This window comes from Mesocricetus auratus, unplaced genomic scaffold (genome assembly GCF_017639785.1).
Source record: "Mesocricetus auratus isolate SY011 unplaced genomic scaffold, BCM_Maur_2.0 Super-Scaffold_100004, whole genome shotgun sequence".
Lineage (NCBI taxonomy): Eukaryota > Metazoa > Chordata > Mammalia > Rodentia > Cricetidae > Mesocricetus > Mesocricetus auratus.
In genome coordinates, this window is record NW_024429189.1 from 1,924,923 (window position 1) to 1,940,248 (window position 15,326).

At 42.0% G+C, this 15,326-nt stretch overlaps 1 protein-coding gene and 1 pseudogene across 8 annotated transcripts in view; one reads left to right on the forward strand and one right to left on the reverse strand.

The window, feature by feature from the left end:
• The window catches only part of Sptan1 (spectrin alpha, non-erythrocytic 1), a 68,569-nt gene that overhangs the window by 52,260 nt on the left and 983 nt on the right, over window positions 1–15,326 (reverse strand). For all 8 annotated transcript variants that reach the window (XM_040745080.1, XM_013124802.2, XM_013124801.2 and 5 more), the window contains 2 exons: window positions 1,794–2,033; window positions 1,359–1,484 (listed from right to left, as the gene is read on the reverse strand). In XM_040745080.1, coding sequence (XP_040601014.1) covers window positions 1,359–1,484; window positions 1,794–2,030 — 363 coding nt within the window. In that variant the 5' untranslated portion in view covers window positions 2,031–2,033. Of the gene's footprint in view, window positions 1–1,358; window positions 1,485–1,793; window positions 2,034–15,326 lie in introns of those variants that run through there.
• LOC121140581 lies at window positions 7,188–7,271 on the forward strand (annotated as a pseudogene).

Genomic DNA, 15,326 nt, shown 5'->3' on the forward strand with positions numbered 1-15,326 from the left:
TGCATTTAATTGAGAGATATATTACATTAGCCAAATGAATTCAATATAACTAAACAGTTGGTTATAGGACAACCGGTACTCACTTTTCTTACAATCACTACTAATAACAGTTCTAACAGTTCTTAATCAAAAGCCTAGATTCAGTCAGGTAATGGTGGCCCAGGCCTTTAATCCTAGCACTCAGGAGGCAGGCAGAGGCAGGGAGATCTCTATGAATCCTAGGCCAGCCTAGTCTATAAAGTGAGTTCCAGAATAGGCAGGGTTATACAAAGAAACCCCGTCTTGGAAAAAAACAAAAAACAAAACAAACCAACCAAAAGCCTAGATTCAGTAAGCGGGCAGATAGGCTGGCCCATTTCAGAACACCCAGAGCAGACAGACACCAGCAGAACACAAATGTCTAATGCTGAAAATCACCAGCCCAGCTCCTACCTTCTTCCAAACAGCTACTAAAGAGAGTAGGGGGTGATTTACCCATGGCTGAGGCTGACAGATTTTTGTCTACATCTTCAAGAATGCTTGACAGGTAACGACCTAGGAAAGGCTGTGCCCTCAATGCAATGTGGCTTTGGGGACAACCAAATAATAGGTTGGATGAAGTAATACACACTACAATCCCAGCATTTGGGAGGCTGAGACTACAGGATCCAGTTCTATATACCTAGACCCTGACACAAAGAAAGAAAGCAAAAAGAAACAAACAAACATATAGACAAGAAATATATTAAAGGCCTGAAGAGCTGACTCAGTAGTTAAGTATACATACCTCTCTCAGAGTGACCTGAGTTCAGTTTCTAGTGCCTACACATAAGGCAGCTCACAAGCACTATTAACTCCTGCTTTAAGGGATCCAAGACCCCCCTTTGGCCTCATACACACACACATGTACAACATACACGTAATTAAAAACAAATTAAAACTTAAGTAAGAATATCAAAGATAGGCTACATTAGAGTTATCTGTTTATGAAAAACTAAACGTGGCAATGAGAAAAGGGTATTTTCCCATAATACTATGGTACTGTTAAACAAAGCATAGAAAACTATCTTCTCAACTCCTAATCAAGTGGGCCCAAAGTTTGAAGCTACCTGTCTCAAGGTTACCAATTACCCTCTGAAATACTAGATTTAGCTAACACAGAAGCAATCTTCCTCAACATATGAACATATGCTAACTTACTCTACTCCATGAATACTGTTCCCTACTACACACACAGACATTGGTTTCCAGTTATGCTTTGAATCATAGTAATATCTGGTTTGTAGACTTCTCTAGGAGACCTAGATTCTCTTAAGTCTGGACAAGCTACCGTGCTCTGGCAGATGAGGCCTTCTGACCAAGGAGCCATTCATACTCACCCGGATGGTTTCAGATGCAAAATGACCTTCTGAGATCATTAGGTTTCCTGTCTCATCCAGCTTGACGATGGCTCCTGAGTTGGCCTGCACTTCAGCTTCAAAGGCTTGGTGCTTCTGGAGCTTTCCCTGGTAGTGGAACAAAAGTGAGCCCCAAGTGCTACCACACAACACTCTGCTTATTCCCATCCCAAAGATCTCTTGATCTCAGCCCTTTCCTCTAGTGAGGAAAGCATCTGCTAGAACACAAAGACTGCATCTCTACCATCACGGCCTGTGAGCACTTTCCAGACAATCTGGAACACTTAAAATGCTGGTGTCTGTGGGAAGCAGCTTTTACCCAGGCATCTAATCCCTTTAATTTGTATTTATTTTGTGGGTGTATGTGTTGGGCCTCTGGCTTCGGAAATACAAGAACCCCTAGCAGCTCAGACATACCTGCAAGTTGGTTGGGTCTTTGTAGTTCTCATCAGATGCAACTTGAAGCTTCTCCTGAATCCACTTCTCCAACTCCTCAGCATCTCTTTGAAAAAACTGGAACCGATAGGAATCTTCCAGCTTCTGACGCCGCAAGGTAGAGAGCTCCTTGAAGCGGTGGTACCGATCCAGGACCTGCTGTCTCCTCTCCTGGATGTCCTCTGCTGTTTCCAGCACTTTGACCCCACTTGGATCCATTTTCTGAAAAGACAAAATGCCCTGATATGAGCTCCACAAAACAAGATACAAAATGGAATTAGGCTTTCTGAAGGAAAAGAATCAGAAAATCCCAACAAACAAATGAACTATGAAGTAGCCTCTTCTACAGACAAAACCTTAATGAACAATAGCTATTTCAGTGGTTTTCAACCTTCCTAATGCTGTGACACTTTAGTACAGTTCCTCCTGTTGTAGTGATCCCAAACATAAAAGTATTTCATTGTTACTTCATAACTGTAACTTTGCTACTGCTATGAATCATAAAGCATCTCATGTTTTCTGATGGTCTTGGGTGATCCCTGTTGAAAGGGTCATTCAACCCTCAAAGGGGTAGTGACCTACAGGTTGAGAATAGCTAAGTTATTTATTCCCCACACCATCTACCTACTCTGGCCCCTGAGAGGATGGTGGAGGGTTTTTTTTTTTAACATTTATTTATGTAGGGGATGGAGAGATGGCTCAGATGTTAAGAGCACTGACTGCTCTTCCAGAGGTTTTGAGTTCAATTCCCAGCAACCACATGGTGGCTCACAACCATCTACAATTCAATCTGATGTATATGTAATAAATAAATAAATCTTTAAAAAATATTTATTTATGTATACAGGAAGAGGGTATCAGACAACATTATAGAAGGCTGTGAGCCATCATGTGGTTGCTGGGAATTAAACTCAGGACCTCTGGATGAGCAGCCAGTGCTTCAGCCCAAGGATGGTAGTCTTGATGCTATAGGGGCTTCAAGATGCAAAGAAACATCAACTTGAAGGATTACTGATTTGTATTTGAATGATCACACTCAAAAAATCCTTTCATCTTGCTTTTCCATTTATTGTGTATATATTCGAATTTTTTTTTTGAGATAAGGTTTCTTGTAACAGTCCTAGGTGTCCTGGAACTTGCTTTTGTAGACCAGGCTAGTCTCGAACTTACTGAGATCTGCCTGCCTCTGACTCCCGAGTGCTGGGATTAAAGGTATATGCCATGGCCTAGCTAAGGTTTTTTTTTTTTTTTTCAAAAAAACAAAAAAAAACCAAGTTCTCATGTATTATAGGCTGGCCACTTGCTATGTAGCTACAGATAACCTTGAACTTCCGACCCTCCTGGGTACTAGAATTACAATCATGTTCTACCAACACCAGGTTTTATGCTGTGCCAGATCATACCGGGGCCTCATGCATGCAAAGCAAGCACTTTACAAGTCAGATGCATTTCCCATCCCCAATTTATTTATTTAGACTAGCTTTCTTGTGCAAGTCTCCAGACTACTAGGCTAGATGCGGACAGTGACAGCTCTTGTTTTACCTGAATGAAAATCACATCATGGTGTATTAGGGGATGGAGATGTATGAACAGTTGCTCATGCAGGTACAGGAATGTGTATGCTTGTGTGTGTGCGTGTACACTCTCAGCATCTCATGCATGTGAGGCCAGCACTTCACCAATAGCTACATCTTCAGCACTTTTTCATTTTACTGGGACCCCACATCTCCTCAGGTTTCCCAGACTGGTATTGAACCTGAAATATTCCTGCCTCAGTGTCCATAGCTGGGAATCACAAACCTGGTCCATCAGGCATTGACTTAGCCTCCTCTACTGTATCTATCAGTAGAGAGGCTGCGAAGGTTCAGTTTCACAGAAACTACAAAGGCTGGTATAACCAATAGTGGGATTTACCTTGTACTACACCCTAATGTTAAAATGTAGTTTTCTAAGCAATCTTGCCAGGGTGAGAATATAGAGCAGCACAGCAGCTGCCTAGCATGCACAATTCCATCCCCAACATCAGAGAGAAAAAGAACCATCTTATCCTCTAGTAAATTTAAGGACCAAAACAAAAATAGATGCAAATTAATGGCAAAAAGTTTCTAAAATTCTAAACTAAGCAATACATGACCTTGTATACAAGCTACCTTTCCTACTATGCTTAGAGTAGCTAAGAATGGCAAGTAACCTTTCCCATTTTAAACTTACTGTCTTTAGCACATTATCTATCAACCAACTGATTCTTAACATCACCAATAGAATTTCTCAGTAGGCTGAGCCAAGAGAATGGAGACTTCAAGGCCAGCCTGAGTTATATACTAAGATGTTTCAAAAAGCAAACAAGAATTCTTGAGTTGGAGAGATGGCTCTTCCAGGGGATGAAGGTTCATTTTCTAGCATCCATATGGCAGGTCACAACAGCCTGTAACTCCAGTTCCAGGGAATATAATACCTTCCTCTGATTTCATGGGCACCAGGCACAAACATGGCACACATGTAAAACAAATTAAGACAGGCACGCACGCACGCACACCCGTGTGATAGCGCAGCATATCCACTGGCAATCTAAGCTTGATGGCTAGAATCCATGTAGATATAGAAGAGAATCAATTCCACAAAGTTGTTCTCTGACCTCCACATGCCCAAACCCATGATGTACACACTCACATACACAAAAATAAAAACGAAGGCTGGGTGGTGGTGGCGCACGCCTTTAATCCCAGCACTCAGGAGGCAAAGGCAGGCGGATCTCTGTGAGTTCGAGGCCAGCCTGGTCTACAGAGCGAGGTCCAGGACAGCCTCCAAAACAATACAGAAAAACCCTGTCTCAAAAAACCTAAATAAAAACAAAAAAATCACAACCTGTGCAAGAATAGTGGCTCATGTTTAAAATCCAAGTACTTAGGAGGCAGAGGCAGGATTGCCACAAATTCAATTCAGTCTGTCTACATGTCAAATATTAGGCTCACACCTAGGCTAGAATGAGACTTACAAAAAAAAAACATACAAACACCAAACAAAGTAGAGTCTAGAGGTGATTCTAAGTACGATTAAGCAGGGTAAGATGAGCACTAAGGTTCCTTCCAGTTACTGTTCCATGAATCATGTAGAAGGTATAGAAACTGTGTTATGGGGTTGGAGGGATAGCTCAATAGTTAAGAGCACTGGCTGCTCTTCCAGAGGTTCTAAATTCAGTTCCCAGCAACCACATGGTGGCTCACAACCTTCTATATCTGTAGTTCCATGGGATTCAATGCCCTCTTCTGGGGTGCAATGTGTGTATAGACAAAACACTTATATACTAAAGGACTTAACTAAATAAATCTTAAAAAGAAAACTTGTTACTGGAAATACCTGGGAGCTTTGCCCTTGTCCTGTTGCCCTGTTGCAGCTAATGGACAAGGGAATGCCCAGAGACTGAGAACTGGGATGAAAACCCAAGAGAGTGCTGCTCACAGCCCATGGGAAAGAACAATTCAGAGAGTACATCATTCTATCTTTCCAGGGAAAACCTGAGCTGAGTTTAATTGCAGCATTGCAGCATCTTGTCTTTGAAATCATACTCTACGGAAATACTTGTTTTGGTTGTTTGATTTCCCAATCTTCAATCTTCCTTTTTGTTGTTGTTGTTGTTTTCAGTGGTACTGGGCATCTAATTCAGGGCTTCTTCTTTTTTTGTTTGTTTGCTTTTTGAGACAGGGTTTCTCTGTATTGCTTTGGGATCTGTCCTGTAACTTGCTCTCTAGACCAGGCTGGTCTCGAACTCACAGAGATCCGACTGCCTTTGCCTTCCAAGTGCTGGGATTAAGGTGTGTGCCACATTTTTTTGTTTTGTTTTGTTTTGTTTTGTTTTTTGAGACAGGGTTTCTCTGTGGGTTTGGAGGCTGTCCTGGAACTCGCTCTGTAGACTAGGCTGGCCTCGAACTCACAGAGATCCGCCTGCCTCTGCCTCCCAAGTGCTGGGATTAAAGGTGTACACCACCAATGCCGGCTATACCACAGCTCTTAATACCATCCCTGCAGGCACCCCCGCCCCTTACCTTATTTTCTGCTTCAGGGTCTTCTTCACTGGAGCTTAGCGATTAGGCTTGTCTGCTCAAAGAGCTCCCCTTCCACCCTCACCTGAGTCACAGCAGCACACTGCTATGCCTGGGTTTCTTATCAAGTGTTTCACTCCTGAGCCACCTCCCCAATCATAAAGTAAGTCCTTCTCTAAAACATAATTCTCCATAAAACTTCAAGTCATTTGCACACGTTTTCTTTTGAACTCTATGGAGGTGAAAATGATGCTTAACACCTGATCCTCTTGCCTAGGGTTAGCCATGCCTGGCCTGTACATGATTCTTTTGCCTACAGTGTTCATCCCTTCTTTCCCTGGTATGTTCTACAAGATACACTTAAGTGAGTAAACTCCACGTCCTGCTCCTTGACCTGTACAGCAGCCACACCTGCAGATGAACAAAACGCTTCCACCTACTTCCTCCTCATCAGTCAGAGACACCTAAGGTCAGAAACCCTTACTCTGGTTTAAGGAGCATTCCGCCCATGTCCTCTAGACTGTGAACTGCAACAGTGAAGAGCTGTCGATGCTGGGGGGCTCTTTGTGCTTTTGTCTGGCTGATCTGTCTGTATATTGCTCCATATCAACATTAGAAAAACACCTGAGGTAGATGAGCTGCAAGGCCAAGTTGTGAGATGCATTTAAGGACAGGCTTCTCTGACAGCAGAGTCCTACCTGATTTCCTTTACCCAACTGCTTGTGGCAACAAGAAATATTTATGGACATGGGGTGTTATTGCTATGTCCCAACAATATGCTGCTCTGCTAAAACAAAGTATAGACTTTGTTCCACAAAAAAAAAAAAGGATAGAAATGATAGCAGTTGGGGGGGAACCCCAGAGACCAATGGAAAGGAAAAACTCATCTTCAGTGGAAAATTTGGGGATCCAACCTGGAATGTCAGTCGGGAATTGTTTGCCTTTGCTGGATTATCTAATTTTTCTTTTCACTTTCTCAGCTGAGCAAGTAAGCTACAAATGTGGGTGATAAAGCATCCTGGTAGCCACCACATACCACGTAACTCCCTAAGTTTGACACCACCTCTCAGAAGTTGGACAAATGCCCATGGACATTATCCTTAACTATTTGGCCTTTTTTTTAGAATTTATCTTTATTTTATATACATTGGTGCTTTGCCTGCAAGTATATCTGTATGCAGGAATCAGATCCTCTGGACAGGAATTACAGACAGCTGTGAGCTGTCATGTGGGTGCTGGAACTGAACCTGGGTCCTCTGGAAGAGCAGCCAGTGCTCTTAACCGCTGAGCCATCTCTCCAGCCCCCTTTTTATGTTCTTCTCAAAATCAATTTGCCGTGTTCACTTCAGCAGCACATATACTAAAATTGGAACAATACAGAGAAGATGACACACAAATTCGTGAAATGTTCCATATGTTTAAAAAAAAAATCAGTTTACTCTGCTGTACTTGTTTAGTGACTTTCTTGGTATGGTAACAGGGGCCCTTCCCAAACATTTAAAATGATAAGAAAGGGAATTTAAAAGGAAACTTTAAGCCAGGTGTGGTTGACTATGACTTTAATCCCAACACTCAGGAGGCAGAAGCAGGGGGATTTCTAAATTTAAGGCCAGACTAGTCTATATATAGCAAGTTCTAGCCTAGTCAGGACTACATAGTGAGATCTGGTCTCTAAATAAATGTACATATAAATAAATATGTTTGTTGACTGAATGTCCAAGCAAATACACAAATTCATTTTCAAGGGATGGGGAGGGTTGAATAATGGTTCTCTCTTTCTCTATATTTTAAAACTGGAATTTTACTCTAGTAAATGTTAAGATATGTTAAGATTCTTGACAAGATTGACAATATGCTGACTAAAGATACACAACTAGGTTATCACCCTAGTAAATCCAGATTACTAATCTCAGATGGGCTTTGCAGAATTTTCCCTGAGGAAGCAGCTGCTCTCTTCACTAGCATAGGCTGACTTCAGGCAAACAGCTGAGCAAGGCACAGCTCTGTACCTCTGGTAGGTAGGTGGCACTGAAAACGACTATCATCCATTCTTAAAATGGACTTCAAAAGTCCTTAAAATCTACAGCTGGACAAGTTGTTGGCACATGCCTGTGATCTCAACAGTAGGAAGATTAAGATATGACGTTTCCAGTTGGTGACCAACTGGGGTTATCCAGCGCGACCCCCATCAAACAAACAAAACAAAAGCAAAAGGATGATTCATTTATGCATTGTCCTTGTTCTCATCCACAGGAAACAGGAAAGGGGGAAAAAAAGAAGATAGGCAGTGGTGGTGTATGCCTTTAATCCCAGACCGAAGGAGGCAGAGGTTCAAGGCCTGCCTGGTCTATCGAGTGAGTTCCAGGACTGATAGGCCTTATCAAAAAACAACAGCCGGGCGTTGGTGGCCCACGCCTTTAATCCCAGCACTCGGGAGGCAAAGGCAGGCAGATCTCTGTGAGTTTGAGGCCAGCCTAGTCTACAAATCAAGTTCCTGGACAGCCTCCAAAACAATACAGAGAAACCCTGTCTCAAGAAACCAAAAAACAAAACAAAACAAAACACAACAACAACAAAAAGAAGGGAAAACATCAGAAATGATGTATTTAGTTTACTTACAAAATTTTCTTATAACATTTTTTCCCCCAGGAAAGGTAGAGCTGTAACCTAGAACAGTGAGCACACTACAAACAGTTCCTGAAAGATATTCATGTCTTCAGGACTGAAATGTCCTGTGTCTGTCCTTTCTCCTATCACAGGATTCACCACATTTTAAAACTCTTTTAGCTTTATGATTGCTAGGGAAATCATATCAGGAGCTGAGCCTTGCAGCTCAGAACTATAAACCCAGTTACTCAAGAGGGTGAGGCCAAAGGATCTGAGTGAGTTCAAGACTAGCCTGACCCAACTTGTCGAGATCCTGTCTCAAAAATTATGGGGGTAGGGAATCTAGGGAGAGGTAGCTCTCACTGGTAGTGTACTTGCCTGGTATGTACAATACCCTAGGAGGTGGAATAGGAAACACATGAGGGAGCAACCCTGTCTAATGAACTATCCAATCCATCATAACACTGAAGAACCCACAGAGTCTCTCCGTATGAGCTCAGCCTGCTATCAGCAAACTGCCCCTATCAAAGCAGGGAGACCATCAAGAGAGGACCCACTGAAGTTAACAAACCTAAAAGACTCTCTTTGTGGACCCAGTGAAGTAGAAAGAGTCAATTCTATACCAAGTACTTTGGTCAGGCAATAATGGACTTTTCTTTCCTGCAGTAGATCAGCTGACATCAGAAGGCGGGACCTCTGCCAAGCACAACCACTCTCTCTGCAGAGTTGGGACATATGAAAGTCACCACCTCTCTCCCACTGCAGATTTTATTTGCATGATTAAAGAAGATTATTATTCTCTTAACCTGACAGATGTTTTTTAGCCGCAAGAACTCCATTTTCTTTTCACCACTAAAACAAACATTTACAGACAACATGAAAAAAAGAAATTTCATAACTACAACAAAGAACTGTTACCCAAAGATGTACACTCTCTCAACCAAAATTATGTCAAAGTTACTGGGATTTCTGGGACCCTGCCTGAGTGTGCCACGTTCCTTCCATGACTGAAGCTGCACACTGAAAGAACCCACCCCTGCCCTGGCAATATGCATCAGTCTGATAAGGCATACTTCAGAGAATGTTCCAGGCTGTACTTAACCTAATGAGATTAACACCTTTAAAATCACTGGGAAGGAAGAATCTGGGAAATGTGCCATTAAAAAGCAATCTCCAAATTTACCAGCCTATCTGTCTGCAGTACTAACTGCCTAAAACCACAAAGGGGGGGACTGACTGCCTCAGAGTCAACCAACTGACAGCTTATCTCCAGGCTGCCAATCGACTCTGATTTCTGTCCATCAGGTCCATGTACACAGAGAATAAACGAGGGGAAATTAGTGTTAAATGTATTTTCTGTGTGTTTAAAGATAGTGTTAAACTTAGCTGGGCACAATGGCACCTTTAATCCCAGCACTCAGGAGGCAGAGTTCAAGGCCAGCCTGGTCTACAGAGTGAGCTCCAGGACAGTCATGGCTACACAGGGAAACCCATGGAAACAACAACAAACATTATTACATTTAAGGTAACTTTTAAGAAAAGTTCATATTTTCACAGATGTCAGAGAAGACAGCAGATGTATGTGCTTCATAAATACTGCAAGGCTGCAAGGCAGCAGTCAAAACAATAGCTGTGCCCTTCAGCAAGAAATGTGAGTTGATCTCAGGGGATCACACAAGAATTACAGCTATGCCCTCTATTATAATAAACAAAAAGAACTTGTCATGTCAGCATTCTTGCAATACTGCCAGATCTAGTCAGTTCTTTTCTTTTTTAAAATTTATATTCTATGTTCATTGGCGTTTTCCTCCATGTATGTTTGTATAAGGGTGTCACAAACCCTGGAACTGGAGTTACAGACAGGTGTGAGCTGCCTGGGTCCTCTGGAAGAACAGCCACTGCTCTTAACTGCGGAGCCATATCTCCAGGCCCAGATCTAGCTGATTCTAAAGGTATGAAGTGTAACTAGAATTTTTTTTTTTTTTTTTTTTTTGCTTTCAAGACAAGGTTTCTCTATGTAGCATTGAAGTCTGTCTGAAACTTCCTTTGTAGACCAAGCTGGCCTCGAACTCACATAGATCCACCTGTCTGTGCCTCCGGAGTGTTGGCATCAAAGGCATGCGCCATTACCACCCAGCTCCAACTAGAGATTTCTAAAATTTTCTGAATTAATTTCTAAAGATACAGCAAGCCAGAGAATGCATAACACAAACTTGTACACATTATGTTCTGAACTGGATTCCTAAACAGAGTTACATGAGTATCTTTGTTTGCCAGGACAGTCAAATGCCAAGAAACAGCTGCTTGAGACCCTTCTTGGTACTTGGGAAATTTTTTTTTTCTTTTTTTTTGGTTTTCGAGACAGGGTTTCTCTGTGGTTTTAGAGGCTGTCCTGGAACTCACTTTGTAGACCAGGCTGGTCTCGAACTCACAGAGATCCGCCTGCCTCTGCCTCCCGAGTGCTGGGATTAAAGGCGTGCGCCACCAACGCCCGGCTGGGAAATTTTAAATTTCAATTTTAAAATGTTTTCACTTTGTCTAGGAGCAATTACATGCCACTATATATCTACAGTAAGAGCATGGAGAGACAGTGGGTAGGAATCAAACTGTGTTAAATTAACAAGACTATGGATGAAAACATTTTCAAACCAAAGGTCAAATGCTTTGAACTCTGCAAATCTGGCATCTGTAAGTGAGTGGTTTAGGACGACAGCCTTACCCACATTTCACAGGATAGAAAAATTCAGTAATTTGTCTTTCTATGGCAATTCAAAAGAAAAGGAAAATTAAATATGAAAGGAGTCTTTGCTTTTGCTTATGTTTAAAGCAACTACAGCACTCTGACTGTTCTGAAGGCCAGAGGACTTGGGATGCTATAAAAAGAATATTTCAGGGGGCTGGAGAGATGGCTCAGAGGTTAAGAGCACTCGCTGCTCTTCCAGAGGTCCTGAGTTCAATTCCCAGCAACCACATGGTGGCTCACAACCATGTCTAATGAGATATGGGGCTCGCTTCGGGCCTGCAGGCAGAACACTGTTTACATAATAAGTCTTTAAAAAAAAAAAAGAATATTTCAGGCTGGACACCAGTTGTTCTAGTTTTGTTTTTTTTTTTGGTGTTTTTCCCCCCAAGACTGGGTTTCTCTGTGTAGCCCTAGATGTCCCAGACTAGCTCTGTAGACCAGGCTGGCCTTGAACTCGCAGAGATCCACCTGTCTCTGCCTCCTGAGTGCTGGGATCAAAAGTGAGCGCCACCAACGCCTGACCAGCTGTTCTGTTTTGCAAGAAAGGCATTTTGGGGACCCACAGGAAAAATGGATCGGTTGGTTCTATGGAAAAATTCATAAAGATCACCCAAGGCAAAGGTCACAGAAACCATTAATCAGTTTGGGTTTTGTTGCTTAATCAGAGCCTAAATGTGAAGAACTGACAATACCTTTTTTCAGTGGCTTATGAGGCCAGCATATAGTGAATCTCAGATTTGCAAAGCAAAAGGACTACAACCACAGATGTGAAATGGCTTGCCTGAAAACAAACTACCGAAGAATTGGTTAGCACCCACAAAACTGTGTACTAGTTGATTCTCAGATCAAACAAACCAACTCGCAACCAGCTTAGCTACAGGTTTTAGTAGCAGATAGGATGGTAAGCAGAGCAATAAATAGTATATCAACAAGATTTTCGGCAATCCTTTTGCTTCAACTACATTCCAGTCAAGACTGTGGCTTTGCACGTCAGCTTTCAAATTGATTAATTCAGTTCCATTTGTTAGCACAATTCTGCAGAGGTGAGCAGGACTTAGCTTCAAGAAAGCAAGAGATTCATACCGCATTGCATCAAAACCCAGAAATGCAGAGCAATGCTGGGCAACTTACTTCTGATGCTCCCACATACTCTCTTGCTGCTACTTACCTTTCAACCTGCAAAATTCAGATGAAAAGGTTTAAGTGCAATATATTAAGGTTGTAAGCCCTAGACAGTTAACTGATTTCACTTATAAAAGGGTCTGCCTTGGATTTATCCTCTATAATTACTAGAAAAGTCTGTAATTTTTAACTCTCGTTTTAGGATATCAAGATCATTTTAAGAATTTTTTTCTTTTTTGAAAAAGGCTCAATTTTAGCAAACACGGAAACATTACATATAAAACATAGAGTGTTGTTTGTGTTTTCTGGTTTTTCAAGACAGAGTTTTTCTGAAGCCCTGGCTATCCTCTAACTCAGATACCTGCCTCTGCCTCCTAAGTGCTGGGTGTGCGCCACCAACGCCCGGCTCAGAATGTTGGTTTTAAAGAAAGAAACTGTTAGGTCCATTTCAACACAGGATTATGACAGAGCTAAGTCAATGGGAAAGGTGACAAACCCAGGTTACAGCACCTGTCAAATTTAAAACACTATTTATACTATATGCTTTTAGGTAATTTTTCTAAATATCTAAAGTAAATTTCTCCCTTGGTTCTTAGGAACCAAGCAGCCATCAATTAAAAATCAGCAAACATTACATGCAAACACTAGGATGGCAGTAAGAAATTAATAATCCATGCCTTAAAGAGAATCAGAAAGGTAGAGAACAGTAGGCTTTGGAAATTTTAGAGTAAGCATACTGACACTTCCAACCAAGAAATCAGAAATCCCAACCAGACTGTTACCAACCTTTCTACTTAACAGAAAGGTCATGCGGGCAGGGCTTCTCCCTCAGGAATCATTCAACCTCTTAGATATCAGTATGTCTTCACTTCAAGCCAGGCAAAAACCCCAAAAGGCAACACATTTTCTGCATGCTAGTCAAATACCTGAACTCTGCGTTTACGAAACGATGACAACATGATGGAGGAATGTGGAGTCTGAAGAGGGAATGGAAGAGCAAGATAACACACTTCTAAGGGCAAGTGGGATAGAGTCACTTCAAAGTGAAGGCAACAGATCTGTGAAAACACACCAATATTTAACAGCCAAGATTTCCCCAGTATCCAAATCCCATCACCTAAATGGGCTGCCTTGGCCAAGTCACACACTCTTTTAGGACTCAGTATTGATTTTTTCAAGTCACACAAGGACTCAGTATTGATTTTGTTTGTTTGTGTTTTTAGGAGACAAACTTTTTTTGTGAAGCTCTGGCTGTCCTGGAACTCACTATTTAGTCCAGACTGGCTTTGAACTCAGAGATTCACCTGCCTCTGCCTCCCAAGTGCTGAGAATAAAAGTGTATGTATGTACCACTGCCCAGCCCCCAAGTGTTGATTCTGAATTCTGAATGTTCTTTTAAGAATAAATACGGCCCCTTCCCAACCACATTCAGATGAAATAGGAATCTCAGAGATTTTAGGAATTCGCATAGTAAAAGTAATTAAGTAAAAGCATGAAGTCATTAGTAGGTGCAGTTCCTTTACAAAATACTTTTATTTCCTACTCAAAGCACGTATAAGCAGCATGTGCAAAAGAGGTGGGAAAGATGCTGGTTCACTGCACAGCTGTTCCAGTCAGCTAGCTCTAAATGATCAGCTATGCAGACCTCTGCATTCCTGGAGTCAGCATTTGCCACCATATCATTGCATTCCCCTCTAAGGCCACAGCTGATGAGCTGTGGCAGGCCCACATGCAGAGGGGTTATCCAGTAGCCAGGGAGGACCAATTACAAAAGCAGGCTGCCCTCAGACCTTCTGTCCTTTGCATGCTCCAGAGAGAGGATGGGGGAGGTCATTTCTGAATATCCGCAGAGGCCCCACCCTTTGAGATGAAAGCAGAGAAGGAAAATAGAAAATTCTAATCTAGGGAACTTAAAGATATACTTAATATGCTCTCGCCACTTAAACCTGTTCATTAGATTACTTGACATCAGTTCCTTCAATTATTAGATTATTTCAAAGCACACAGCCAAGGCCAAACTTGGCACTATCAGCAAAGAAAGAGCTGGCTGCAGCAGCTCCTGCCTGCCAGAGGCCCAGCTACTTAGGAAGCTGAGGACGAAGTGTTAGGGCAGTACCCAGGAGTTTTAGATAGCATAGCAAGGCCTCATCTCTTTAAAGGAATAAAAGCCAAGGTTGGTGGCAGCTAGGCTTGTTAGCAGGAGCATGAGTTCAAGACCAGTTACAACCAATTACATAGTTCCAGAAAGAACTACGTATCGAGACTTTGTCTCAAAAAGTAGGGAGTGGGACTACATATCTGAAATAAGTCCTTAGGCCTTGGATTTACCCTAAGAACTGTTTCACACTTGTCTGACATAGGGCAAACCTTGTGTTCCATTCTTTTTACCTAGGTCCCTGGATAACAGTCAACACACTTTAAGAATCCCTTTGAGGAATTAATGGCCCAGTTACTAAAAAAGGCTTATTGTTAATTTCCTGCAGGGGACCTTAATGGAGTACATTTTTCTTGTACTGCAGCACTTTTTTTTTTTCAGTTTTGACTTCAATTTGACCTTTAAAATCTAAGACATTTAGTATGAGTGGGATTCTTGGCTCCATAGCTTCATGCAACTCACTGTTGCTGATGCTATTCTTAAACTCTGTTTCCTAGCTGCAAGACACCCCCACCCTGCCATCTTTGATACATTCTGTTTTACTTAAGTCCAATTGCTATGACAACGCAATTTCTTCACACATTATGAATATACTTCTTATTCCTTGACAGCCATGATGATTAGCTTTTCAAAAATACCAAGGCGGAGAACAGTATTTTGTGGTATATATCTTATTATTTGGGAGGTCTGAGGCAGGAAAAACCTGAGTTTGAGAACAGTCTAGTCTATTTAGCAAATTACAGGCCAGCCTGGGCTACACAGTAAGAGCTTCAATAGATATGGTGAGGGGAGGGTCGGGGGGAGGGGGAGGAAGAAAAGTCAAAAGGACCCTTTAAAGTGTAACAGCT